Raw genomic sequence first — 27,795 nt, forward strand, 5'->3', positions numbered from 1 at the left:
TACTCTCTGTTTATCATATATGCATAGCCACTTTAACCATACCTACATGTACATACTACCTCAATTAGCCCGACTAACCAGTGCCCGTATATAGACTCGCTACTGTATATAGCCTTGCTACTGTTATTTTTCACTGTCTTATTACTGTTGTATTATTCTTTATGCTTCTATCGTTCACTAAATACCAATTTTTTTTACTTAAAAATCGCACTGTTGGTTGGGGTCTGTAAGTAAGCATTTCACTGTAAGGTCTACACCTGTTGTATTCGGCGCACGTGACAAATAAACTTTGATTTGAGTTGGTGGTAGCAGCAGTGGTGGGTGTTCAGCAACATGTTAATGCAGCAGTCAGAAAATTCAATGGCAAGAGAGGGCTGAGAGGGTAACAGAGACAGGGAGAGGGAAGGTAGAAGACACGGAGAGAGAAACATATAGGTAGTCTTTTGGAGAGAGGGAGAGAACAGGGACATTTTGTGCTATAATTCAGAGAATGAAAAACAGAAATTAAGAAAGAGAATGGCGTGAATGGAGAGAGACATCTTTTGATTCACCAATACCCCCCTACACACACAGACACACACACAATGCATGGTGGAAAATCTCACAATCTTCATCCTGACATCTGTATCATTAAACTAAGATGGGTTCCCGGTTTTCCTGGAGGCTAAGGAGGGAGGGGAGAAGGTGAAGTCATGTTGAAGAGTTGTATTCTAGACAGGGCGACTGTGTTGAGATGGATGGGCATGGGAGAGTGTGCATTTATTCCAGACACAATCATACTAACACAATACTCTCAAACACACACTGATAAACACTGTCAGATACAGTACATATGGTGTGGCAATCAGGCGCACAGCTTTTGGCCAGTGGAGATTAAGCAGATTTAATTAATCTAATTATAGTTGGCCTTGCTTACATCAGATCTGATTCTATTATGACAGGGATTTCTCTTTCTGATTACTGTTCTGGTGTAATGCAGAAAAGTATCTCTGTCTGAGTGTGTGTGTGTTATGACAACTGTAGTCTTCTCATCCACCCTCTCCCTTGTTTCTCATCCCTCTCTGAGTGTTGCTCTGATGAATGCCTCAGTGCCCTGTCAGAGGGTGGAGAGGGCGTATGTAGCGTGGGCAGAGATACTCTAGTGGACAGGGCACCTGCTTGGCACAGGGCATACAACTCTGACAGAGGGGAATGCCAGCCCTGGGAATTTGGGTGTGTCTGGCCTTTTGGGTGTTGAAATTAGCTTTCTGCTATTCTGTGTGTGCTCGTTCGTTGGAGTGTTTCGCTCGTGTATTATCTACAGGGAGTGTAGAAGAAACGGTTGGTGTGTAGGACAGTTCTGTAGACACCAGCTGGAGACAGGAAGGGAGACATTACAGCCCTGCTCCTGTGCAGATGGCTTACTGGCCAACACACACACTGTTACTAGTACTGTACATTGTGTGTGTATGTGTGTGTGTGTGTGTGTGTGTGTGTGTGTGTGTGTTCTGCCCATCCCACTTGAAGAGCCCCAACAATGCCTCTGAACAGACTGGGGGATTATATTAGCATATAGAGATCTTGTTGCATATCTGTGTGTGTGTGTGGTGATGCACATGTGGTCTTGAACACGTCTGTGTATGTGTTGTGGTATAGGTGTTATACCACGGCATTGTTCCATACTCGTTTCTGATTGGCTAGAAGCGCATTCTAGAGTGGGAATGTGGTGAGTAATGAGCATGAATGTCTCCGGTCTGTCAACGTTGCAGTCATGATGCAAATGGTGCTATGCTGTCATCCTCCTACATGTCTCTCATTTGACCAGCTGTTTTCAGCAACTGGTATTGTTGACCTCAGTTGTCATATTGCCAGACATGCTAGCAACAAACTATTTAGCTAGCTTCTAGCCTAGTGTTTGATATACAATGCAACCACCTCTACGGTAATGAACAGTGTCCTAACCAGACGGCAACTTTTTTTCATGCCAAATGAAATCACGGATCATCAGCTCCTTCTTATGGATGTATCCAAATAAATGTCACTAGCAGACAGCTTAAATAAACACATGCAGCTACTTTACTGTTATTCTGGCAGCACTGTTTGACGTGACTGGTATGACATGTCCTCCATTATTTCCAAGATAATGTACAGAGCGTCCGTCTCTTACATGTACCTCTGTATTTGTGGTCCTGCCAGTACACACAATGCTAGAAACCATCTCTGCAGTAATTTGCTCCTCCATCCTCAGGCGCTGAAGGAGTGGTTGTGACAGATGTCTTTGTCTGCTATTATACTGCAGGCTCCCTGACCACCAATGACTATCCCTTTCTCACCACCTCAGACACACCTCTGCTCTTCAATCTGGGGAAAGGGTCTATACTGTCCACATACATCTGATGAAATCTACTCAGATGTACACTGAATGTACAAAACATTAGGAACACCTTCCTAATATTGAGTTGCAACCCTTTTTGTCCTCAGAACAGACTCAATTCGTCAGGGCATGGACTGAAATAGGTGTCGAAAGCGTTCCACATAGATGTTGACTCCAATGCTTCCCACAGTTGTGTCAAGTTGGTTTGATGTCCTTTGGGTGGTTGACCATTCCTGATACACACGGGAAATGGTTGAGCGTGAAAAACCCAGCAGCGTTGCAGTTCTTGACACACTCAAACCGGTTCGCCTGGCACCTACTACCATACCGCCCGTTCAAAGGCACTTAAATGTTTTGTCTTGCCCATTTTACCTGGATTCACATGGTTATTTCATGTCATGGAAAGAGCAGTTGTTCCTAATGTTCTGTACACTCAGTGTATAGTCAATGAACGAATTCATAGAACTGAACCAGAGCTGTAAACAAGCATCATTAAAGGGGCAATCTGCAGTTGCTACATCCATTTTTGGACTATATTAATGATATGTAACCATTGTTTCTTGAAGATTACTTATAAATGCATCATGAGCTTAGTTCAACTGTCATAACCCATCAGAATCCAAAATATATGTTTGTAAACAAAGTAAATGTAAACATTTGACATTACATTTGAGTCATTTAGCAGACAAGAGCGACTTACAGTCATGAGTGCATATATTTTCATACTGGTTCCACATAACCTTAGCGTTAGAAGCGACATGCTCTACCAACTCAGCCACACGGGACTATACAAACACGATATTGCTTCAAAAAATGTTAAACTATCGTTTTGATAGCATGGATGGTAGTCCTTGGATCCATAGCTCTGTTTTTGAACTTGAAAGTGGTTGTATTTCTCCAGCCCCATTCCTCAGCTTTTTACCGAAACATTGTTTCAACTGCTGATTCCCCCTTTAACATAGCAACACAATCATTTGACAGTGGTTGAATATCGATCATCTTTCCCACCGGAGGGGAAGTCATGGAATTCAAATGGAAATTATATTGATTCCAGCTCATCACTTTAGTGGGGTTTACAAGTACGATGCAAGTCGCTCCATGTTGATACATTCATACATTACTACAGATAATGATCCTTTTGAAAATCATTCCCAAGGATGATGAGGTAATACTATGTCATCACCATTAGTCTATGGTCATGGGCATCACAAAGGCTAGTAATGGAGGTTGTGTGTAAGGCCTATGTCACCTCTAAGGCGACAGTAAACGCTGTATGTCAGGCTTATGTCATGATGAAATCTTCTCTCATTGTGTTCGTTTCCAGCTTGATAACCCAGACGAGCAGGCTGCACAGATCAGGAGAGAACTGGACGGACGACTGCAGATGGCTGATCAGATCGCCAGGGTAAGACACCACTACCTGAAAGTAAAGTAGAGAATTAGACACCAACCCACCTCTCTTAAATCACCTCACCAGAGCTGTAACAGATACTGTAGAAGGCAGTAGGCCTAAGGCCTATACACTAAGTAGTAGAGGTACTACAGTGTGTGTGTGTTGTGAACCGTAGGCCCTCACATGAGCAAAACAGCCTCAATAATGTAAAAGCAGAAGTAGACTCAGGGCAGGAGTACGCATGAATAAACATCCTCTTTAAAAAATACTGTACACTTGATCGTGTTGATCGTGATCGTGTGCCTGCGTGTGTATGTCCCTGTGTGTATGCCTGCGTGCGTCTGTCTAACAGGGCGGCAAGTTTCCCAAGTTTGTGTCCAAAGAGATGGAGGCCATGTTCATAGAGGAGCTGAGATCCTCAGTGAACCTGCTGATGGCTAACCTGGAGAGCATGCCCGTGTCCAAGGGAGGAGAGTTCAAACTGCAGAAGCTCAAACGAGGGCACAACACCTCCATCATAGACATGGGCCAGGAGGACGAGAACACGCTGTCCAAGTCTGATGTGGTGCTCTCCTTCACTCTGGAGGTATGGTTGGTTAACACTGCAGCTCACACAGCCTGCCTGAGACACAGAAATATCTATAGTCAATAAATGTTCAACCCGTTATGTCAAGCATAAATAAGTTCAGGAGTAAAAATGTGTTTTAACACGTCACATTATAAGTTGCAGGGACTCTGTGTACAATAATTGTGTTTTAACAGGATTTTTGAATGACCTCATCTCTGTACCCCACACATAAATATCTGTAAGGTCCATCAATCGAGCAGTGAATTTCAAACTCAGATTCACAGACCACAAAGACCATTCAGGTTTTCCAACGCCTCGCAAAGAAGAGCACCTATTGGTAGATGGGTAAAAAAAAATGTGGGCAGACAATGAATATTCCTTTGAGCATGGTGAAGTTATTAATTACACTTTAGGTGGTGTATCAATACACCCAGTCACTACAAAGATACAGGTGTCCTTCCTAACTCAGTTGCCGGAGAGGAAGGAAACCGCTCAGGGATTTCACCATGAGGCCAATGGTAACTTTGAAACAGTTACAGAGTTTAATGGCTGTAACAGGAGAACTGAGGATCAATCAACATCTTACTGCAGTTACTCTACCATACTAATCTAAATGACAGCATGAAATGAAGGAAGCCTGTACAGAACAAAAATATTCCTAAACATGCATCCTGTTTGCAATAAAGCACTTAAGTAAAACTGCAAAGAATGTGGCAAAGATATTAACTTTATGTCCTGAATACAAAGTGTTATGTTTGGGGCAAATTGAACACAACACATCACTGATTACCACTCTTCATATATTCAAGGATGGTGGTAGCTGCATCATGTTTTGGGTATGCTTGTCATCAACAAGGACTAGGGAGTTTTTGAGGATAAAAATAAACGTAATAGAGCTAAGCACTTTGTCATTATAGGTTATTGTGTGTAAATGGGTGAGAAATTATCCATTTAATCCATTTTGAATTCAAGCTGTAACACAATACAATTTGGACTACTGTAAGTCAAGTGGTATGAATACTTTCTGAAGGCACTGTAGGCTCTGATGAGTAATGTCCTATGGGACATAGTCCCTCTCTCGTATACCTCAGAAATGTTTGTTGCAGCAGTCGTAATGTTTTACACTCCCTATTCTGCTGGTCTCAGGGGACATGGCTGTAGATCAGAGGCTGAGCTGATCTGGGCGGCCCATGTCTGTGAAAAACCAAGGAAGCTGTTTCTTTATAGTAGTATCTGTCACGCCCTGGTCTTAGTATTCTGTGTTCTCTTTATTATTTTGTTTAGGCCAGGGTGTGACATGGGTGAATTATATGTTTGTCTTGTCTAGGGGTTTTGTAGATTGATGGGGTTGTGTTTAGTACAGTAGTCTAGGTAAGTCTATGGTTGCCTAGAGTGGTTCTCAATCAGAGGCATGTGTTTATTGTTGTCTCTGATTGGGAACCATATTTAGGCAGCCATATTCTTTGAGTATTTGGTGGGTGATTGTTTCTGTCTCTGTGTTTGTTGCACCAGATAGGGCTGTTTCGGTTTTTCACGTTTCTTGTTTTTGTATATTGTTCATTTTTCATCTTTCATTAAAGATGTATAAAGATAACCACGCTGCATTTTGGTCCTCCTCTCTTTCACCAGAAGAAAACCGTAACAGAATCAGTGTATTTAACAGTTTAATTGTTAAATGTAATTTTGTGTTTGTCTGAAACTAGTTTGTTGCAGCAGATGTGTGTTGGAAATAAGTGATATGTGTGTATGTGTATATATATATATATATATATATATATGTATGTATATTAGAGGTTGACCGATTAATTAGGGCCGATTTCAACTTTTCATATTTTGGGGCGGCAATTTGCCGATTAAAACAATTTTTATTATTAAATTATTTTTTTATTCCTTTTATTTAACTAGGCAAGTCAGTTAAGAACACATTCTTATTTTCAATGACGGTCTAGGCACGGTGGGTTAACTGTCTCGTTCAGGGGCAGAACGACAGATTTTCACCTTGTCAGCTTGGGGGATCCAATCTTGCAACCTTACAGTTAACTAGTCCAACGCAATAACGACCTGCCTCTCTCTCATTGCACTCCACAAGGAGACTGCCTGTTACGCGAATGCAGTAAGCCAAGGTAAGTTGCTAGCTAGCCTTAAACTTATCTTATAAAAAACAATCATAATCACTAGTTAACTACACATGGATAATATTATTAGATATTATCTAGCGTGTCTTGCGTTGCATATAATATGACTGAGCATACAAGCATACAAGTATCTAAGTATCTGACTGAGCGATGGTAGGCAGAAGCGAGGGGGACGGATGCTATACTGTTACACTGGCAATACTAAAGTGCCTATAAGAACATCCAAGAGGCAAAGGTTAATGAAATACAAATGGTAGAGGGAAATAGTCCTATAATTCAATTCCTATAACTACAAGCTAAACCTTCTTACCTGGGAATATTGAAGACTCATGTTAAAAGGAACCACCAGCTTTCATATGTTCTCATGTTCTGAGCAAGGAACTTAAACGTTAGCTTTCTTACATGTGTAACGGTTTTCTTTAGGTGAAGGAGAGGCGGACCAAAATGCAGCGTGGTTGTTATTCATGTTTTTTTAATGAAGGAAAACTATACATGAATAAACTAAAACAATAAATGTGTGAAAACCTAAACAGCCTATCTGGTGACAACAAACACAGAGACAGGAACAATCACCCACAAAACACTCAAAGAATATGGCTGCCTAAATATGGTTCCCAATCAGAGACAACGATAAACACCTGCCTCTGATTGAGAACCACTCCAGACAGCCATAGACTTACCTAGAAAACCCTACTATAATACAAACCCAATACCTAACAAAAACCCCAAGACAAAACATACCACACACACAAAACCCATGTCACACCCTGACCTGACCAAATTAATAAAGAAAACACAAAATACTAAGACCAGGGCATGACAGAACCCCCCCCCAAGGTGCAGACTCCTGACCGCACAACGAAACCCATAGGGGAGGGTCCGGGTGGGCGTCTGTCCATGGTGGTGGCTCCGGCGCGGGACGTGGACCCCACTCCAACAAAGTCTTAGTCCCTTTGCCTTGCTGCTCCATGCTGACTGGCGGCTCTGGCTGCTCCATGCTGACTGGCGGCTCCTTGCAGACTGGCGGCTCTGGCGGCTCCTTGCAGACTGGCGGCTCTGGCGGCTCCTTGCAGACTGGCAGCTCTGGCGGCATCCTGCAAACTGGCAGCTCTGGCAGCTCCTTGCAGACTGGCAGCTCCTTGCAGACTGGCAGCTCCTTGCAGACTGGCAGCTCCTTGCAGACTGGCAGCTCCTTGCAGACTGGCAGCTCCTTGCAGACTGGCAGTTCTGAACAGGCGGGAGACTCCGGCAGTGCTGTAGAGGAGGAAGGCTCTGGCAGCGCTAGATAGGCGGGAGACTCCGACAGCGCTGGAGAGGAGGAAGGCTCTGGCAGCGCTGGACAGGCGAGGCGCACTGTAGGCCTGATGCGTGGTGCTGGCACTGGTGGTACTGGGCCGAGAACACGCACAGGAAGCCTGGTGCGGGGAGCTGCCACCGGAGGGCTGGTGCGTGGAGGTGGTACTGGGTAGACCGGACCGTGCAGGCGCACTGGAGCTCTTGAGCACCGAGCCTGCCCAACCTTACCTGGTTGAATGCTCCCGGTCGCCCTGCCAGTGCGGCGAGGTGGAATAGCCCGCACTGGGCTATGCAGGCGAACCGGGGACACCGAGCGCAAGGCTGGTGCCATGTAAGCCGGCCCAAGGAGACGCACTGGAGACCAGCTGCGTAGAGCCGGCTTCATGGCACTTGGCTCAATGATCACTCTAGCCCGGCCGATACGCGGAGCTGGAATGTACCGCACCGGGCTATGCACCCGCACTGGGGACACCGTGCGCTTCACAGCATAGCACGGTGCCTGCCCGGTCTCTCTAGCCCCCCGGTAAGCACAGGAAGTTGGCGTAGGTCTCCTACCTGGCCTCGCCATACTCCCTGTGAGCCCCCCCCCCCAAAAAAATTGGGGGCTGACTCTCGGGCTTCCTACCGCGCCGCCGTGCATGTCTCTCCAACTCCATTCTCCGATAACCTTCCGCGCACTGCTCCATCGAATCCCAGGCGGGCTCCGGCACTCTCCCTGGGTCGACCGCCCACCTCTCTATCTCCTCCCAAGTAGTTTAGTCCATACTCTTACTGTCCAAAATGTCCTCCCATGTCCATTCCTCTTTTCGCTGCTGTTGCCCATTACCACACTGCTTGGTCCTGTTGTGATGGGTGATTCTGTAACGGTTTTCTTTAGGTGAAGGAGAGGCGGACCAAAATGCAGTATGGTTATTATTCATGTTTTTTTAATGAAGGAAAACTATACATGAATAAACGTGTGAAAACCTAAACAGCCTATCTGGTGACAACAAACACAGAGACAGGAACAATCACCCACAAAACACTCAAAGAATATGGCTGCCTAAATATGGTTCCCAATCAGAGACAACGATAAACACCTGCCTCTGATTGAGAACCACTCCAGACAGCCATAGACTTACATAGAAAACCCTACTATAATACAAACCCAATACCAAACAAAAACCCCAAGACAAAACACACCACACACACCAAACCCATGTCACACCCTGGCCTGACCAAATTAATACAGAAAACACTAAATGTTTGCATTATTTAAATCAAATTGAACATGTTTCATTGTTTACTTGAGGCTAAATTGATTTTATTGATGTATTATATTAAGTTAAAATAAGTGTTCATTCAGTATTGTTGTAATTGTCATTAATAAAAATAAATGTAAAAAAAAATAATACAGATTAATCGGTGTCGGCTTTTTTGGTCCTCCAATAATCGGTATCGGCGTTGAAAAATCATAATCGGTCGACCTCTAATGTATATATGTGTTTGATCAGCTTTTATTTTTCTCTCAGGTGGTGATTGTGGAGGTTCAGGGGTTAAAGTCGCTGGCGCCCAATCGGATCGTCTACTGCACCATGGAGGTGGAGGGGGGGCATAAGCTCCAGACTGACCAGGCCGAGGCCTCCAAACCAACGTGAGTGTGACACAAACACATGCACATATGCTGTGCACATACATGACATTACAGCGTTATTTAGGAATAAATACCTAGTAACTGGGTAATAAGTTCAGTGCATTCTAATTGTTTTTTTTATCTAAACAAAGTCATGTTAGCTAATCAGGTTAGGAACTACATAACTGCTTTTAGATTTATCAGCACCTGATACAGATTGTGTTAATATGAGCAGTAAGTCTTGAGTCCTCGTTGGGTGGCCTCATGTTCTGGCCATAGCTGCACAGCATGATGTGGTAATGATATTGCCTGTGCGAGTGGGATCAGGGCACAGATAACAAGGTTGTAGACGCTGAGCCGTACTGATTACCCAACATGCACCTTGCGCCACTGCTTGAGTTCTCTAGCAGGTGACTGAGGTGGGACGTGAGGATGTGTTGAGACATTTGCTTTGCTTTAATTAAAGGATACTCACAGATGTATGTAGAGTATCAGAGATGAGTAAGTAATCCATATCTCTTCCTGATATAGATGATGAATTCATCATTGTCAGTAGAGGGAATTATTTCCTCATGTATAATGCAGGACTCATCACCACTCTTCCGTCCTTCTCCTCCCCTCTTCTCTCTGCCGTACTGCTCCCCCTCCCATCTTCTCTCTGCCGTCCTCTCCAGGGTTTTTTGGGATCAAAAGGGGGCTTAGGTAGTGGGTGTGGCAGGGGGAGTGGCAATGAGAGCGTGGCACAAATGTTTCATTCTGCAAATTTCTCCATGGAGCTGAGAGACATTTTTGCTAATTTCCTGCAATTCTACACATTTTGCCATAGGCTTATGCTGTATTATTTTGCTCAAACATAATAAAATGAATACTCAAAATTAATGAATTGTTTTTGGTATTGTATATTCTCCTTGACTGTCTAGCTTTTATTTTGGTGATTATTAGAGCTCAAAGATTATATTATTTAAAAAATATATTAGCTCCATTATCTTTCCTACATACCTTCTGTTTTTAGTCTATTTCCTCTCTTCCCCTCCCTCTGATTTGAACAGCAGGATGGTATGTTCTAGACCCCCTGCTAGAGCTATAGTAGCTAAAACAGTTTGTAACAGTAACCCTGTACCCTAGCCATCAATACTCATTCAGAAGTGTTCATCTTGAAGAGGGCCTTGTTCTGAGTGAACAGATGTTGATTGTAGTTTTAGGGTCACGCTGTTACTGTAACACACCCTAAATATGTGAGGCAGTGGGTTTTGTCATCTGTTACTGTCAGAGTTATCAGTCTCTATGCCCTGAGTGCACAGAGATAGAGAGTAGATATTGTCTACCGTCTAGACTATGGCAAGGGATGCAGCTGTGCCCATCATTGACATCAAACTGTGTGTCCAAGCTTATGGGTTAGGGTTACAATTAGGGTTAGAATTAAGGTTTGAGGCCTCCCAAGTGGCGCAGCCTGGCGTCGTCCGAGTTAGGGGAGGGTTTGGCCGGGGGCTTTACTTGGCTCTTCACACTCTAGTGACTCCTGCAGGCTGACCTCAGTTGTCAGTTGAAGGGTTTTTCCTCCGACACATTGGTGCGGCTGGCTTCCAGGTGAAGCGGGCGGGTGTTAAGAAGCGCGGTTTTGCGGGTCATGCTTCGGAGGAGGCATGACTCGGCCTTCGCGTCCCAAGCCTGTTGGGGAGTTGCAGTGATGAAACAAGATCAAAATTGCAGGTAAAATTAAAAAATAAAACAAATGAAAAGGTTAGGGCTAGGTTAAGGATTTTAAATGGGAAGACATTTTTAGTCCCCACAAGCATAGTAAAACAAGTGTGTGTGAGAAAGAGAAGGGGCTATTTTAAGCCCTGCTTCCTCACAGTGGAATGTGATGAGATCAGATGGGATCTGTGAGTGGATCAGTGGAAACTTTAGTTCAACCTCAATTGTTCCTGAAACAGAGTAGAGTTTATTTGTGCTAGATACAGTATCTCGGTCAGACAGCCATGGATAACGGAACACTGAGTACATTTATAAAAGGGATCCATTCCTTCTCTTCCATGATGCACAGATGGCCAGTCTCCTGCTGAACTTTGCATAGGAATGTTAGGTTCTAAATATCAGTAAGAACTCGACGGACATCATGAAAACTTAAATCAAGTTTATTCATCCCAAAGGATCGAATAGCTGAACCGACTAAGACATATTCACACAAGCACTGATATTTAACTATTTATCCTATGCGGAGTCTCCTCCTACACATCTGAACAGCCAATGCATCTCTGTTGCTTGACAGAGAGCCTTAGTGATATCTGTTCTTCCTCACTTCACCTGACCTGACCTCTGCCCCAAAGTGCTCACTCCTCCCCAACTCACGGCTGTCATGGTGACTGGTACCAGACTGTGTCTCTTCTCCTCCCAGAGGATCCCTCCCATAGGATCCCTGATGGCTAACAACAACATATCCTGACATAATGTAAACTTTATACATTACCCTCTCTCCCTCACTGACATGAATAAGTATATTTCATATTCTCAGAACCCAACAGTCCCCTCTGTTGAACATTAACCCCATACTGTTCATCACTATATAAACTTGGACATTTATTATAAATGGGCAAACAATGATAATACAACATGAGCAAAAAATGTAACATAATTAACATTCACAGTGAGGTTTACAAACTCCGACTTATGGCCTCTGTTCTATAGTCACACCATGCACACTCTTACTTCCATTTCTCATGGAAAACTGATAATAACGTGCCTGCTGGATCTGTTGACTTCTTCCAGTTCAACTTTCTCCTTCTGGTTCCTAAGAGAGTGACAGCACAAGAGTTCAAAGGTCAAACGGAACACAAGACATATCAGCATTAATAAGGTGGTAAGCTATGCATAATTATATATGCATGAAAACCCAAAGTCTGATAGCATGACAATTCCCACTCTCTCTTCACCTGTCTCTATGCCTCCAGGATACTGGATTCCACAAAAATGAAGGCCCTAGAGAACCTCACCCAGTCTTCCCCTTTCTGGCCACAGGCTCCGAAAGGTGTTCCCAAGCCATGTCATTTTCACTTTGTTCTCCTTCTTCCTCCATTGCCACCCGATAGGCACGTCACCTGATAGGCAAGTGCGTATCCCGAATCAATGCCTTCAGAATGTTGTGACATGACGATCTTTACCGCTGCAAGGAATACTGTGTGGACCAGACCAATGCTGTCCCAACACCCCTGCCTAGTGTTTCTTTATGTACACTCAATCTCCAGAATTCAGTTCGTGCTCCCGGTTATCTCCTGCTCCTCATGTGCCACTTTCACCTGGGAATATACACGCTGCAACGCATGGGTCATTTCCTGACAACAGAACAACAGACTCTCCCAACAAAGCTACTAAAGTAACCCCTGCTACTACTAACACTGCCCATGACGCATACCTCCAAATACCTAATTTACACCGTAGTCCAATTCCATGCTGTTACTACCTGTATATGGCCACCTTCAGTTACTGTCCCTACAGCGACTGCCGTGAGAATAATCACTGCATGGAATCTGTCAAGTGTTTGCTGGTTGTTATAAATGGGGAAGAGATTAATGTCGTTGGAAGAATATCCATCCTAACAAAACTCTGAATCATAGGTTTCCTGAAAGTTTACAATAGTGTCTGAAATGCCAACACTATCTCTGCTACTTTCACCATGATCTGGGTATGTGCAATAGTCCCTATATTGTGCACAGTTAGCTGTCCTCCCTCTCCTACGAGCTATCTCCTGTAACAATATACAGTGCCTTGCGAAAGTATTCGGCCCCCTTGAACTTTGCAACCTTTTGCCACATTTCAGGCTTCAAACATAAAGATATAAAACTGTATTTGTTTGTGAAGAATCAACAACAAGTGGGACACAATCATGAAGTGGAACGACATTTATTGGATATTTCAAACTTTTTTAACAAATCAAAAACTGAAAAATTGTGCGTGCAAAATTATTCAGCCCCCTTAAGTTAATACTTTGTAGCGCCACCTTTTGCTGCGATTACAGCTGTAAGTCGCTTGGGGTATGTCTCTATCAGTTTTGCACATCGAGAGACTGAAATTTTTTCCCATTCCTCCTTGCAAAACAGCTCGAGCTCAGTGAGGTTGGATGGAGAGCATTTGTGAACAGCAGTTTTCAGTTCTTTCCACAGATTCTCGATTGGATTCAGGTCTGGACTTTGACTTGGCCATTCTAACACCTGGATATGTTTATTTTTGAACCATTCCATTGTAGATTTTGCTTTATGTTTTGGATCATTGTCTTGTTGGAAGACAAATCTCCGTCCCAGTCTCAGGTCTTTTGCAGACTCCATCAGGTTTTCTTCCAGAATGGTCCTGTATTTGGCTCCATCCATCTTCCCATCAATTTTAACCATCTTCCCTGTCCCTGCTGAAGAAAAGCATGATGCTGCCACCGCCATGTTTGACAGTTGGGATGGTGTGTTCAGGGTGATGAGCTGTGTTGCTTTTACGCCAAACATAAGGTTTTGCATTGTTGCCAAAAAGTTCAATTTTGGTTTCATCTGACCAGAGCACCTTCTTCCACATGTTTGGTGTGTCTCCCAGGTGGCTTGTGGCAAACTTTAAACAACACTTTTTATGGATATCTTTAAGAAATGGCTTTCTTCTTGCCACTCTTCCATAAAGGCCAGATTTGTGAAATATACGACTGATTGTTGTCCTATGGACAGAGTCTCCCACCTCAGCTGTAGATCTCTGCAGTTCATCCAGAGTGATCATGGGCCTCTTGGCTGCATCTCTGATCAGTCTTCTCCTTGTATGAGCAGATAGTTTGGCGGGACGGCCAGGTCTTGGTAGATTTGCAGTGGTCTGATACTCCTTCCATTTCAATATTATCGCTTGCACAGTGCTCCTTGGGATGTTTAAAGCTTGGGAAATCTTTTTGTATCCAAATCCGGCTTTAAACTTCTTCACAACAGTATCTCGGACCTGCCTGATGTGGTCCTTGTTCTTCATGATGCTCTCTGCGCTTTTAACGGACCTCTGAGACTATCACAGTGCAGGTGCATTTATACGGAGACTTGATTACACACAGGTGGATTGTATTTATCATCATTAGTCATTTAGATCAACATTGGATCATTCAGAGATCCTCACTGAACTTCTGGAGAGAGTTTGCTGCACTGAAAGTAAAGGGGCTGAATAATTTTGCACGCCCAATTTTTCAGTTTTTGATTTGTTAAAAAAGTTTGAAATATCCAATAAATGTCGTTCCACTTCATGATTGTGTCCCACTTGTTGTTGATTCTTCACAAAAAAATACAGTTTTATATCTTTATGTTTGAAGCCTGAAATGTGGCAAAAGGTCGCAAAGTTCAAGGGGGCCGAATACTTTCGCAAGGCACTGTATATTGGGACTCATGTCGTCCAAAAAGTTATACTTTTGAATCATCTGTCCATAGAACATTCTTCCAAGAGTCTTGATGATCATCCAGTTGCTTTTTGGCAAACTTGAGACAACTTTTTGGATGACATGGGTCCCATTATGTATTTTTGACAGGGGGTGCAGGATTATTTTTGCCTGATTTAGATATGTTTCTGCTTATAATTTCCAACATGTCAATAACTTGTCAATAATTAGATACATGTAGCTTCTCTTTCTCTTTTTTTTATTTATTTTTAATTTCACATTTGTTTAACCAGGTAGGCCAGTTGAGAACAAGTTCTCATTTACAACTGCGACCTGGCCAAGATAAAGCAAAGCAGTGTGACAATAACATAAACAGAGTTACACATAAACAAACAGAGTCAATAACACAATAGAAAAACCAATGTACAGTGTGTGTAAATGTAGAAGAGTAGGCAATAAATAGGCCATAGATGTAACGGATTTCCTCCTCTTCGTCTGAGGAGGAGTAAGGATCGGACCAAAGCGCAGCGTGGTAAGTGTTCATAATGATTTTAATTAAAGAAAGCACTGAACACTAAATCAAAACAATAAACGATTACGTGAATTTACAAAACCGAAACAGTACCGTGTGGCCCAAACACACACACGGAAACAAACACCCACAAACCAAAAGTGAAACCCAGGCTACCTAAGTATGATTCTCAATCAGAGACAACTAACGACACCTGCCTCTGATTGAGAACCATACTAGGCCGAACACAAAACCCAACATAGAAAAACAAACATAAGACTGCCCACCCCAACTCACGCCCTGACCATACTAAAACAAATAATAAAATAACAGAACTATGGTCAGAACGTGACAATAGATGTGAAATAATTACAATTTAAGATTAACACTGGAGTGATAGATGTGCGGATGATGATGTTCAAGTAGAGATACTGGGGTGCAAAAGAGCAAGAGGATAAATAACAATATGGGGTTGAGGTAGTTGGGTGTGCTATTTACAGATTGGCTGTGTACAGTAATCGGTAGCTGCTCTGACAGCTGATGCTTAAAGTTAGTGAGGGAGATATAAGACTCCAGCTTCAGTGATTTTTGCTATTTGTTCCAGTCATTGGCAGCACAGAACTGGAAGGAAAGGTGGCCAAAGGAAGTGTTGGCTTTGCGGATGACCAGTGAAATATACTTGCTCCAGCGCGTGCTACGGGTGGGTGGGTGTTGCTATGGTGACCCGTGAGCTGAGATAAGGCGGGGCTTTACCGAGCAAGGACTTATAGATGACCTGGAGCCAGTGGGTTTGGCAACTACTATGTAGTGAGGGCCAGCCAATGAGAGCATACAGGTTGCAGTGGTGGGTAGTGTATATAGGGTTTTGGTGACAAAACGGCACTGTGATAGACTACATCCAGTTTGCTGAGTAGAGTGTTGGAGGCTATTTTGTAGATGACATCGCCGAAGTCAAGGATCGGTAGGATAGTCGGTTTTACGAGGGTATGTTTGGCAGCATGAGTGAAGGATGCTTTGTTGCGAGATAGGGAGCCGAATCTAGGTTTAATTTTGGATTGGAGATGCTTAATGTGAGTCTGGAAGGTGAGTTCACAGTCTAACCAGACACCTATGTATTTATAGTTGTCCACATATTCTAAGTCAGAACCGTCCAAAGTAGTGTTGCAAGTCAGGCGGGCGGGTGCGGACAACAATCGCTTGAAGATCATGCATTTAGTTTGACTTGCATTTAAGAGCAGTCGGAGGCCCCGGAAGGAGAGTTGTATGGCATTGAAGCTCGTCTGGAGGTTAACACAGTGTCCAAAGAAATGCCAGATGTATACAGAAGGGTGTCATCTGCGTAGAGGTGGATCAGAGAATCACCAGCAGCAAGAGCAACATCATTGATATATACAGAAAAAAGAGTCGGCCTTAGAAGACTAAATAAACCCTTTCTCAACAGAATAATGCAATAGATTGATAGAGTGAATGCATCAATCTAGTTGGCATTGGTAAAGTTTTCATTGTCAACATTAGCTGAGCAAAGATGTTTTGGGACTGGGGAAAAAATACTATAAAGCAACAACAAAAAAAACAGGAAAGATTTTCTGTGCAAAATGTCCAAATTACATGAGTTTGACCGGTTGTAAGGAAAAAGAAAGCTGTGAAAGTGACCCAACATGTTTCTGATGAGATATCTGGAAGAAATGTTAATTCTGCAGGAGTTTTTATTTAGGCCATGTGAGTTATAGACCTAGAGTCAGTTTCCAGATTTAAGTTTCTGTTTAACCCATCTAAACTACAGTTCCCTTGACATGCCATCAGCCTATTTGAAGTCCCGTCTTGTGACTGTCGAATTTGTATAGCGCCTCACAATCATCACACATAACATAGCCGGCACTGCTATCATCCTCTTATAGCATATTTTCCAAACATTACTTTTCTTTCTCCCTTCTCTTTATTTTCAACTCTCATATCACAGCCTTTGTCTTACTGAATTGAACTTTGACAATGGCCTTTTTTCCTCTGTGGATTGACGTTAACTTTTTCTGCCCATTCCCAAAAGCATTGTTTGTCAATTGGCTGTGTAGTCTATTTGGTGCATGTACAGTTAAGCCCCAAAGCTTAGGCTTATGCACTAATACCAGATAGCCTAAAATAATGAAAGAAAAATCGTTGGGTTATGAGTCAACCCGCACATCATTAGTACGTGTGTATGTTTGTGGCTCCAGCTCTGTGCTCTACTATGTTGTGCTGCTCCGCACTTGTGGCTGAGCTAAGATTTACATCAATACTAAGTCTCATAGGAATGCCCCAGGCCTGTGCTCATGGCTACTGAAGCTCAAACCAACACCAGGCCTCACATCTGAGCCACGAGCCAGGCTTAGACATACACTCATCCCTAGATATACCAGGCGGTGTCAGAGGAAAGCCCTAAACATTTTCAATGACTCCAGCCACCCAAGTCATAGACTTTTCTCTCTGGTACCACATGGCAAGCAGTACCAATGCACTAAGTCTGGAAGCAACAGGACCCTGAACAGCTCCTACTGTACCCCCAAGCCATAAGACTGCTAAATAAGAAGTCCAGGTAGCTTTTTGGTTAACTATTTAACTATACTGAACAAAAATATAAAACGCAACATGTAACAAAGTCAAAGATTTTACTGAGTTACAGTTCATATAAGGAAATCAATAATTTGCAATAAATACATTAGGCCCTAATCTATGGAATTCACATGCCTGGGAATACAGATATGCATCTGTTGGTCACAGATACCTTGAAAGAAAGGTAGGGAGTGGATCAGAAAACCAGTCAGTATCTGGTGTGACCACCATTTGCCTCATGCAGTACGACACATCTCCTTCGCATAGAGTTGCTCAGGCGGTTGATTGTGGCCTGTGGAATGTTGGCGGGAACTGGAACACGCTGTCGTACATGTCGATTCAGAGCATCCCAAACATGCTCAATTGGTGACATGTCTTGTGAGTATGCAGGCCATGGAAGAACTGGGACATTTTCAGCTTCCAGGAATTGTGAACAGATCCTTGCGACATGGGGCCGTGCATTATCATGTTGAAACATGAGGTGATGGCGGTGGCACGACAACGGGCCTCAGGATCTTGTCACGGTATCTCTGTGCATTAAAATTGCCATTGATAAAATGCAATGGTGTTCATTGTCTGTAGCTTATGCCTGCCCATATCATAACACCAACACCACCATGGGGCACTCGGTTAACAACGTTGACATCAGCAAACTGCTCACCCACAAAACACCAAACACGTGGTCTGGGGTTGTGAGGCTGGTTGGATGTACTGCCAAATTCTCTAAAATTATGTTTGAGGTGGTTTATGGTAGAGAACTTAACATCCATTTCTCTGGCAACAGCTCTGGTGGATATTCCTGCAGTCAGCATGCCAACTGCACGCTCCTTCAAAACTTGAGACATCTGTGGCATTGTGTTGTGTGACAAAACGGCACAGTTTGTTATCGTCCCCAGCACAAGGTGCATTTGTGTAATGATCATGATGTTAAATCAGCCACACCTGTCGGTTGGATGGATTATCTTGGCAAAGGAGAAATGCTCACTACAGGGATGTAAACAAATGTGTGCACAACATTTTAGAGAAGTAATATTTTTGTACCAATGGGACATTTCTGGGATCTTTTTCAGCTCATTACATGTTGTGTTGATATTTTTGTTCAGTGGTATCTGCATCCTTTTTGCACTAACATTTTTTGACTCGTCACATACGCTGCTGTTAGTGTGCTCATCTCAGGCACATTTTAATGAGGAATACATACTGTGATCCTGACATCAATTTATATCTGTCATTTTCTGAAAGCAACATACATTATGTAATGTCATTTTATGATATCTTGAATGTAATCCAGACTTTAGTGATGCGAGCTAGAAAGCCAGTGTGAGGGTCTGTGCCAATGATGTATATAAACCCTGTATTGTTGATGCTATGTAATGACCAATGAAAAGCTTTGAAGCCAACCATTTTGGCACTCCATAGGAATAAATGGAATTCTACAGTATTTCAATTAAATGTTTCAAGGACAAAATTACCTGTATTTAAGTATATTTTTTTATTGTTGACATGAGGACAGTATATAGCCTCGCTACTGTTATTTTATTGTTGCTCCTTAATTATTTATTAATTTACTTATTTCTTTAGTTTATTTTAGTAAATACTTTCTTAACACTTTTTTTTCTTAACTGCATTGTTGTTTAAGGGCTTGTAAGTAAGCATGGCAAGCGGTACCAAACTAACACTAGAGCAATTGCTTACTAGAGTTAGCGCAATGACTGGACATCTGTAGACTTCCAGTCATTGTGCTAACGCTAGTTAGCATTGGCTCATGAAACTACCTCTAACTTCCTTCATACTGGACACAGAGACATGCAAATGGAATCCACGAGTTCATCTGACTCTGGGGAAGTAGATAAAGGGCCTCATGGCCAAAGTCCCGAGCTATCCCTTTAAGGTGTCTGTAATAGAATAATCATGCAAAAACAAATGTACACAATAATAAATGCATTTCCATAGCTTCCAAAATATTTTTTACTATGGTGGGGAAGTGCCAAGATGGAGGCGCGGTGGCTTCAAAACAGCACCTCGTCAGTCATCTAGTGTATAAATAAATAATTGGTCCACTCTCAGGCTACAATGAAACAGCAATTACCACATTATATGCCTTCATCTGTGCTGTACAAATTAATTCAGAGACACATACTTAAGATGTTATGTTGTCACATAGAGCAAGGCATAGAGCAAGGCAGTTAACCCCCAACAACAACTGCTCCCCGGGGGCCAATGACGTCAATTAAGGCAGTTGGGGTAGAAGACACGTTTCGGTTGAATGCCTTTAGTTGTGCAACTGACTAGGTATACCCTTTCCCTAGGTGCAGTGAAATGTGTTGTTTTACAGGGTTAGGCATGGTAATACAGTACCCCTGGAGCAAATTAGGGTTAAGTGCCTTGCTCAAGGGTACATCGACACCACTACGCCGCCTGCTAGGATGCGACACACCTGGGATGTGTTCAGTTTGATTAAACGTTTGCTATGTTGTGTGGCGGTTGTATTGAATGACACGTTTCCCCAAACCGTTCTTGAAAGTTTGCTCCGTTTGGTGGGTGTGGCGGGGTCTGGCGTGAAGTGAAGTGAGTGACTGAATACATAGATTCCGCATGTGTTTCTCTGCTTATTAATAAATGTGATTTCAGTCTTGATACTTTAATTTTCCTTATACTCATCAATAGGTTGCTACAACCTAGCCTATGAATGAAAGTTTACAATGTAGATGCACACAGGTCGAGAGAAAAATATGAGGTGACAGACAGTGACACATTAAATACCTCCTTGCACAAACTTGCCTGCATCTAGTTTATCTACGGAGTAATCATTAGTTCAACAGTTGCAAATGAGAGTTTCTATTGGACAAATACAGGTATTTTTATCCTTGTTTCATTTGCTTCCGTTTAAACGCTTTTCAACAGAATTGGTGGAATGAATATACCACTGATCACGCGTAAACATGGTTCACTTTCATAGCAACCACGTTGTATTCCTTCTCGCCTCTATGCAGTCTCCTCCTCTCACATTTTCCCTTCATTTGTGGGCTTCAATGCACAAGCTAAACCATGTCATAACCGCTACACAGCCTACATCATTGTCCCCATATTAGCTAAAGTAACATGCTAGTCAAAATAGCTAATAGAACTAATACATTAGAAACCCGCTACAATCATGCAGTAAAGTTAGTGAATAGTCAGTAAGCAGTTTGTCACGTTCTGACCCTAGTTCTTGTGTTATTTGTTTGTTTTAGTTGGTCAGGAAGTGAGTTGGGTGGGCATTCTATGTTTTGTGTTTCTAGGTTGTTTTTCTGTGTTCGGCCTAGTATGGTTCTCAATCAGAGGCAGGTGTCGTTAAATGTCTCTGATTGAGAATCATACTTACGTAGCCTGGGTTTCACTGCTGTTTTGTGGGTGATTGTTTCTGTGTCTGTGTTTGTTCGCCACACGGTACTGTTTCGGTTTTGTTCACGTTTATTGTTTTTGTATTAGTGTTCATGTTCAGTTTTTTCATATTAAAAACATGGACACTTACCACGCCGCATCTTGGTTCGATCCTTACTCCTCTTCAGACGAAGAGGAGGAAATCTGCCGTTACACAGTTTAGTCTTGACTTGGATGAGTTCCAGTGTTGTATTGGATAGTCATTGCCAACTAGCTAACATAGCATCCCCCTGTTTGAGCTGGGTGTTTTAGTAGCCTAAACTAGCCAGCTGCATTTTCTAGCTAAGTAAGTGAAACTGAAATTGAAAAAATAAAACTCTGTCTCTTGCTTCTTCTTGTCACGCTCGTCGTTGGAATGAGGTGAGGACCAAAGCACAGCGTGGTGAGTGTTCATCATATATTTATTAAACCGAGAACACTAAACAAAATAACAAAGGCGAAACGAAACAGTTCTGAAAGGTGACATACACATAACAGAAAATAATCACCCACAAAACACAAGTGGGAAAAGGCTACCTAAGTATGATTCTCAATCAGAGACAACTAACGACACCTGCCTCTGATTGAGAACCATACCCGGCCAAACGCAAAACACAACATAGAAAAAGGAACATAGACAACCCACCCAACTCACGCCCTGACCCTACTAAAACAAAGACATAACAAAAGAACTAAGGTCAGAACGTGACACTTCTTTATTTTTGAATAAATTAATTTGTTGAAAACTGTTCAACTGTTGTCTTTCTCTTTCTTTGAGTCAACTACTCACCACATTTTATGATCAGCAGTGCAAGCTAGCTGTAGCTTATGTGTTCAGTACTAAATTAATTCTCTGATCCTTTGATTGGGTGGACAACATGTCAGTTCATGCTGCAAGAGCTCTGATAGGTTGGAGGACGTCCTCCGGAAGTTGTCATAATTACTGTGTAAATCTATGGAAGGGGGTGAGAACCATGAGCCTCCTAGGTTTTGTATTAAAGTCAATGTACCCAGAGGAGGACATAAGCTAGCTTTCCTCCGGCTACACCATGTTGCTACCCTACAGAGTGCTGTTGAGGCTACTGTAGATCTTCATTGCAAAACAGTGTGTTTTAATTAATTATTTGGTGACGTCAATAAAACTATACTAAATATATCTAAAAAAGGATCACTTTTTTAAATGTTTTTCACAAATTCTATTTTTATGAAATTCACTGAGGAGGATGGTCTTCCGCTTCTGAGGAGCCTCCACTGGTGTGGTTTGATGTGGCAGTTAGATGTTTGTCGCCCATGAGACACCATAGGAACAAAGCCAGTAATCACTTCTTCAAAATAGCCATAATGAATCGACAATAATCTAAGATAACTCAACAGTTTTATTCATGCAATTGGCATTGAGGAGAATAGCACCTCAATCACCGGCTTCATCAATAAGTGCATCGACAACGACGTCCCCACAGTGACCGTAATTGTATTTAATTTTTTATTTAATTTCACCTTTATTTAACCAGGTGGGCTAGTTGAGAACAAGTTCTCATTTACAACTGTGACCTGGCCAAGATAAAGCAAAGCAGTGCGACACAAACAACAACACAGGGTTACACAAATGAATAAACAAACATACAGTCAATAATACAATAGAAAGTCTATATAAAGTGTGTGCAAATGAGGTATGATAAGGGAGGTAAGGCAATAAATAGGCCATAGTGGCAAAATATTTACAATATTGCAATTAAAAACTGGGGTGATAGATGTGCAGAAGATGAATGTGCAAGTAGAGCTACTGGGGTACAAAGGAGCAAAATAAATAAATAACAGTATGGGAATGAAGTAGTTGAATGGGCTAGTAACAGATGGGCTATGTACAGGTGCAGTGATCTATGAGCTGCTCTGACAGCTGGTGCTTAAAGTTAGTGAGGGAGATAAGAGTCTCCGGCTTTAGTGATTTTTGCAATTCATTCCAGTCATTGGCAGCACAGAACTGTAAGGAAAGGTGGCCAAAGGAGGAATTGGCTTTGGGGGTGACCAGTGAAATATACCTGCTGGAGCGTGTGATACGGGTGAGTGCTGCTATGGTGACCAGTGAGCTGAGATAAAGCAGGGTTTTACCTAGCTAAGACTTATAGATGACCTGGAGCCAGTGGGTTTGGCGACGAATTTGAAGCGATAGCCAGCCAACGAGAGCATACAGGTTACAGTGGTGGGTAGTGTATGGGGCTTTGGTGATAAAGAGGGGCCAGAAGTATAGAGAATGGTGTTGTCTGCGTAGAAGTGGATCAGAGAATCACCAGCAGCAAGAGCGACATCATTGATATATACAGAGAAGAGAGTCGGCCCGAGAATTGAACCCTGTGGCACTCCCATAGACACTGCCAAAGGTCCGGACAAGAGGCCCTCCGATTTGACACACTGAACTCTGTCTGAGAAGTAATTGTTGAACCACGCGAGGCAGTCATTTGAGAAACCAAGGCTGTTGAGTCTGCCGATAAAAATGTGGTGATTGACAGAGTCTTGGCCAGGTCGATGAATACAGCTGCACAGTATTGTCTCTTATCGATGGCGGTTATGATATCATTTAGGATCTTGAGCGTGCCTGAGGTGCACCCATGACCAGCTCTGAAACCAGATTGCATAGCGGAGAAGGTATGGTGGGATTCGAAATGGTTGGTGATCTATTTGTTAACTTGACTTTCGAAGACCTTAGAAAGGCAGGGTAGGATAGATATAGGTTTGTAGCAGTTTAGGTCTAGAGTGTCTCCCCCTTTGAAGAGGGGGATGACTGCGGCAGCTATCCAATCTTTGGGGACCTCAGACGATATGAAAGTGAAAAGGCTAGTGTTAGGGGTTACAAAAAGTTTGGCGGATAGTTTTAGAAAGAGAGGGTCCAGATTGTCTAGGCCGGCTTTGAAGCTCTTTCAGAACATCAGCTATCTGGATTTGGGTGAAGGAGAAATGTGGGAGGCTTGGACAAGTTGCTTTGGGGGGGTGCAGGGCTGTTGACCGGATTAGGGGTAGTCAGGTGGAAAGCATGTCCAGCCGTAGAGAAATGCTTATTTAAATGGTCAATTATCATGAATTTATCAGTGGTGACAGTGTTTCCTAGCTTCAGTGAAGTGCGCAGCTAGGAGGAGGTGGTCTTATTCTCCATGGGCTTTACTGTGTCCCAGAACTTTTTGGAGTTTGTGCTACAGGATACATATTTCTGTTTGAAAAAGCTAGCCTTTGCTTTCCTAACTTCCCTGAAAAGTTGCATATCGCGGCGGCTATTCGATGCTAATGCAGTACGCCACAGGATGTTTTTGTGCTGCTCAAGGGCAGTCAGGTCTGGAGTGAACCACGGGCTTATCTGTTCCTGGTTCTACATTTTTGGAATGGGGCATGCTTATTTAAGTTGGTGAGGAAAGCACTTTTAAAGAATAACCAGGCATAACCAGAGAGATTTACATGGTTATCGAACGTTACGCCAGGGTAAGCCTACATGAAACACATACCTTAAGTGTTTCTAAAATCCCCTATGGGAAAAATTATTGGAACCCTTTCCCTGTTTGACCTCTAGGTTTTCTGGGTATTACGACTCATACTGTGGTACTCTATTGCCTTCAGTTGCGCTTTAAAGGTCAAAGGCTACGCTGGAGCGTTCCTCAACCCACAACTAAACCACTCCCAGTTTTTGAAAAGGTCATTCAAAACAGCATTGTTTCTGTTTAATTGAACATTGCACACCGTTTTTTTGTTCTGAACGGGTTAGTTAGTTACTGCCGAATTGGGAATCATCAGGGGGGGGGGGGGGGGGTCAGAATGAGTCTCTAATTTTTGTTATTTAGATGTTTTTTCCAAAAATAATCAGATAAGATCATTCTGATCCAGATACCACAACATCAAGATCACTGAGTCCAGATTTTCAGTGGTTTGGATAAGTATCTATATTGCCTATATATTGCCTAGTATCTATATCTATATTCTACTGTACTTGGTGAGTTGTTAGCATTTTGTTTAGCCAAAATATTCACATTTGTATCTGGATCAGAATGATCCGGATTCTGTAATCCTCTTTGTTGCTAACCAGGATCATATCAATCTGGCTGTTTTTGAGATGGTTTTTCAGAAAATAATCAGATAGGATCATTCTGATCCAGATACCACAATATCAAGATCACAGAATCTGGATATTTTTTTGCTTTGAACAGGCCAACACCTTGCCATCTACTAGACAGATTGTGGTACTATTTCTACACGTTCATAAGCAAACAAATAAAGTAAACTAATTGAATAAAGGTAACTTTATAAAAAATAAATATAGCTTGCATATCAGTTAGAATTGTAATGAACACAATGGGAGACAGAGCTGGTTTCAAGCGCAGGGCGCAGCAGGTGTTTATTATTAAAGGACCACAGGAGGAGGCAGGTAGCAGGGTCCAGGGACAGGCAGAAGGTCATACACAGGGTGTTCAAAAAGGCAACAGTACAGGCAGGGAAGAGGCTAGTAACGTCATTCGGGAGATCAGGCTGATAACAGGAAAACCGATAGGCTAAGGTAGATGCAGGGAATAGGCAAAAGGCATCATTAGTGAGGCAGGCAAAAACTATCATATCACAGGAGGATTACATTACCGGAAAACCAGCGCTCCGAATAGAAGTGTGTCACAAACAATATCTCACAATGATGGGGTGCAAAGAACTAAACTAAATAGTGTGTGATAATGACATACAGGTGTCTGAACAGGTGGTCAGAATTCAGGTGATTAGGATCTGGAGAGTGAGCTGTGTTCAGGGGATCTATGTGTTTGAGAGTGTGAGCTGGAGAGTGAGCTGCGTTCAGGGGATCTATGTGTTTGAGAGTGTGAGCTGGAGAGTGAGCTGCGTTCAGGGGATCTATGTGTTTGAAAGTGTGAGCTGGAGAGTGAGCTGCGTTCGGGGGATCTACGTGTTTGAGAGTGAGTTGAAAGCAGACGTTACAAGAAATAAGTAGAAACATTTGTTTGACACTTCTCAATATAACTTCTTACCACATACGTACTGCAGTCAATTGAACATATTTAACCTTTGATTTTCAGATCTAACAAAGTTTTTTTTTAACTTTCTCACCTTAGTTACATTGAAATGTTGTGGTTGTAATGCCTTTCTAAATCTACCCTTCCACTGGGATCAAGAAAAAGCTCAATACAATCCTGATTAAAGGTCAGATTGGATTACTAAATCCTTATCCCTATTCGGAGGATCAGAATCTGTTTTCAGTTTTGAAAAACCCAGTGCTATCATTTAATCCTATCCGATTGCCGAAATCCAATAAGACAACTTTTGAAAAACTGGGCCCAGGGCATATAGTTTAAACAGGAAATATGTAGAAGAATAAAAATAAATGGCCAGATATCATTGAGAAGAGACCTTTGTTTCCCTTTTCCCGGGTATGTATTTAACCAGTTGCTGCACCTGACTTGTCGCGCCTCTTACGAACAACAGATGTGTCTTCTCCTAATGAATTTGCACAGCACTGATGAAGGCATTTGTTTATCACTTTGCACTAACATATTTTCTTATTCTTTCGAGCATGGATGAAATTATGTTGGCTTCCTTGGTTTTTCCTTTTCATGGTTTGAGTGAAAGTACCTACATATTTCTGCAAGCTCTTAGACTGCCATCTACAGGTGGTATGTAAAAACAGAATTACCAGGCTTTGGACAGCTACTTTGCTTAAAACACATATTTACAGACTTTTCATTGTCTGTAAATGTATGCTGTTAAATACTACACAATTAAAACCATCTGGAGAATATTCAATTTGTTATGTTTAAATCCATGCAATATTACGCTTCTCTGTAATTCATTATAGTAAATTATATTTTCCCTCTCAATTGGTGTCAAAATTGCAGAGTCGGCACTCTGCCAGTGCAATCTGCTCTGACAAGACAAACAGAGGAAAAACCCCAAGGAAATAGATTGCAGTCTTTTCTCCATGACTCATACATAGGCTAGTACCACCAGAGTGTTGTTGACTTGGAACGTGTGCATGTGTGACAGGCCGTTCTGTGGTGAGTCAACTGGTGAGCCCTTACACACTACTCCACACACTACTCAATAGTGGGAGAGCCCAATGTATTACACATGACTCACAGGGCTCATGATACAGAGGCATTGTAACACTGTGTCACAAAGTGTTCCCTGCCAAGGCTCCAGTACAGTGGCTACTGGGCTGGAGGGATGTGGGTCATGTTGATGGAAAGCAGCAATTCAACAGATGCTGGACATCAAGCCTGATAGGTTGTTGTTAATGGGTCATATGTGGAGCTGCTTTCAGGGCGTTGGTGGGGTCTGTCATGGAAACTGTGTTTCATTTAGAGCAGGTAATTTTATACCATGCAAAATGATTGAAATACGTACAGTTTAAGTGTGGAGAGAGGGCGATGGAGGGGGTGAAAGAGTGAGATGGACAGACTAATCTTCATTCTGCCGTATCAGTGCTCCCCCACCGCAGGCAGAGAGAACTGTAGTGAGCATGCTTAGTATTTTGAATGTGAAGCCAGTCCTGGCTATATTAACTCATGAGTGGCCACAAGCAGCCAAG

General features: G+C 42.6%; 1 protein-coding gene across 12 annotated transcripts in view; it reads left to right on the forward strand.

The window, feature by feature from the left end:
- The window catches only part of LOC110528964 (calcium-dependent secretion activator 1), a 166,227-nt gene that overhangs the window by 61,767 nt on the left and 76,665 nt on the right, over positions 1-27,795 (forward strand). For all 12 annotated transcript variants that reach the window (XM_036983470.1, XM_036983471.1, XM_036983472.1 and 9 more), the window contains exons 4-6: positions 3,678-3,758; positions 4,099-4,332; positions 9,257-9,378. In XM_036983470.1, coding sequence (XP_036839365.1) covers positions 3,678-3,758; positions 4,099-4,332; positions 9,257-9,378 — 437 coding nt within the window. The remainder of the gene's footprint in view (positions 1-3,677; positions 3,759-4,098; positions 4,333-9,256; positions 9,379-27,795) is intronic.

This window comes from Oncorhynchus mykiss, chromosome 7, assembly GCF_013265735.2.
Source record: "Oncorhynchus mykiss isolate Arlee chromosome 7, USDA_OmykA_1.1, whole genome shotgun sequence".
Classification (NCBI taxonomy): Eukaryota; Metazoa; Chordata; class Actinopteri; order Salmoniformes; family Salmonidae; genus Oncorhynchus; species Oncorhynchus mykiss.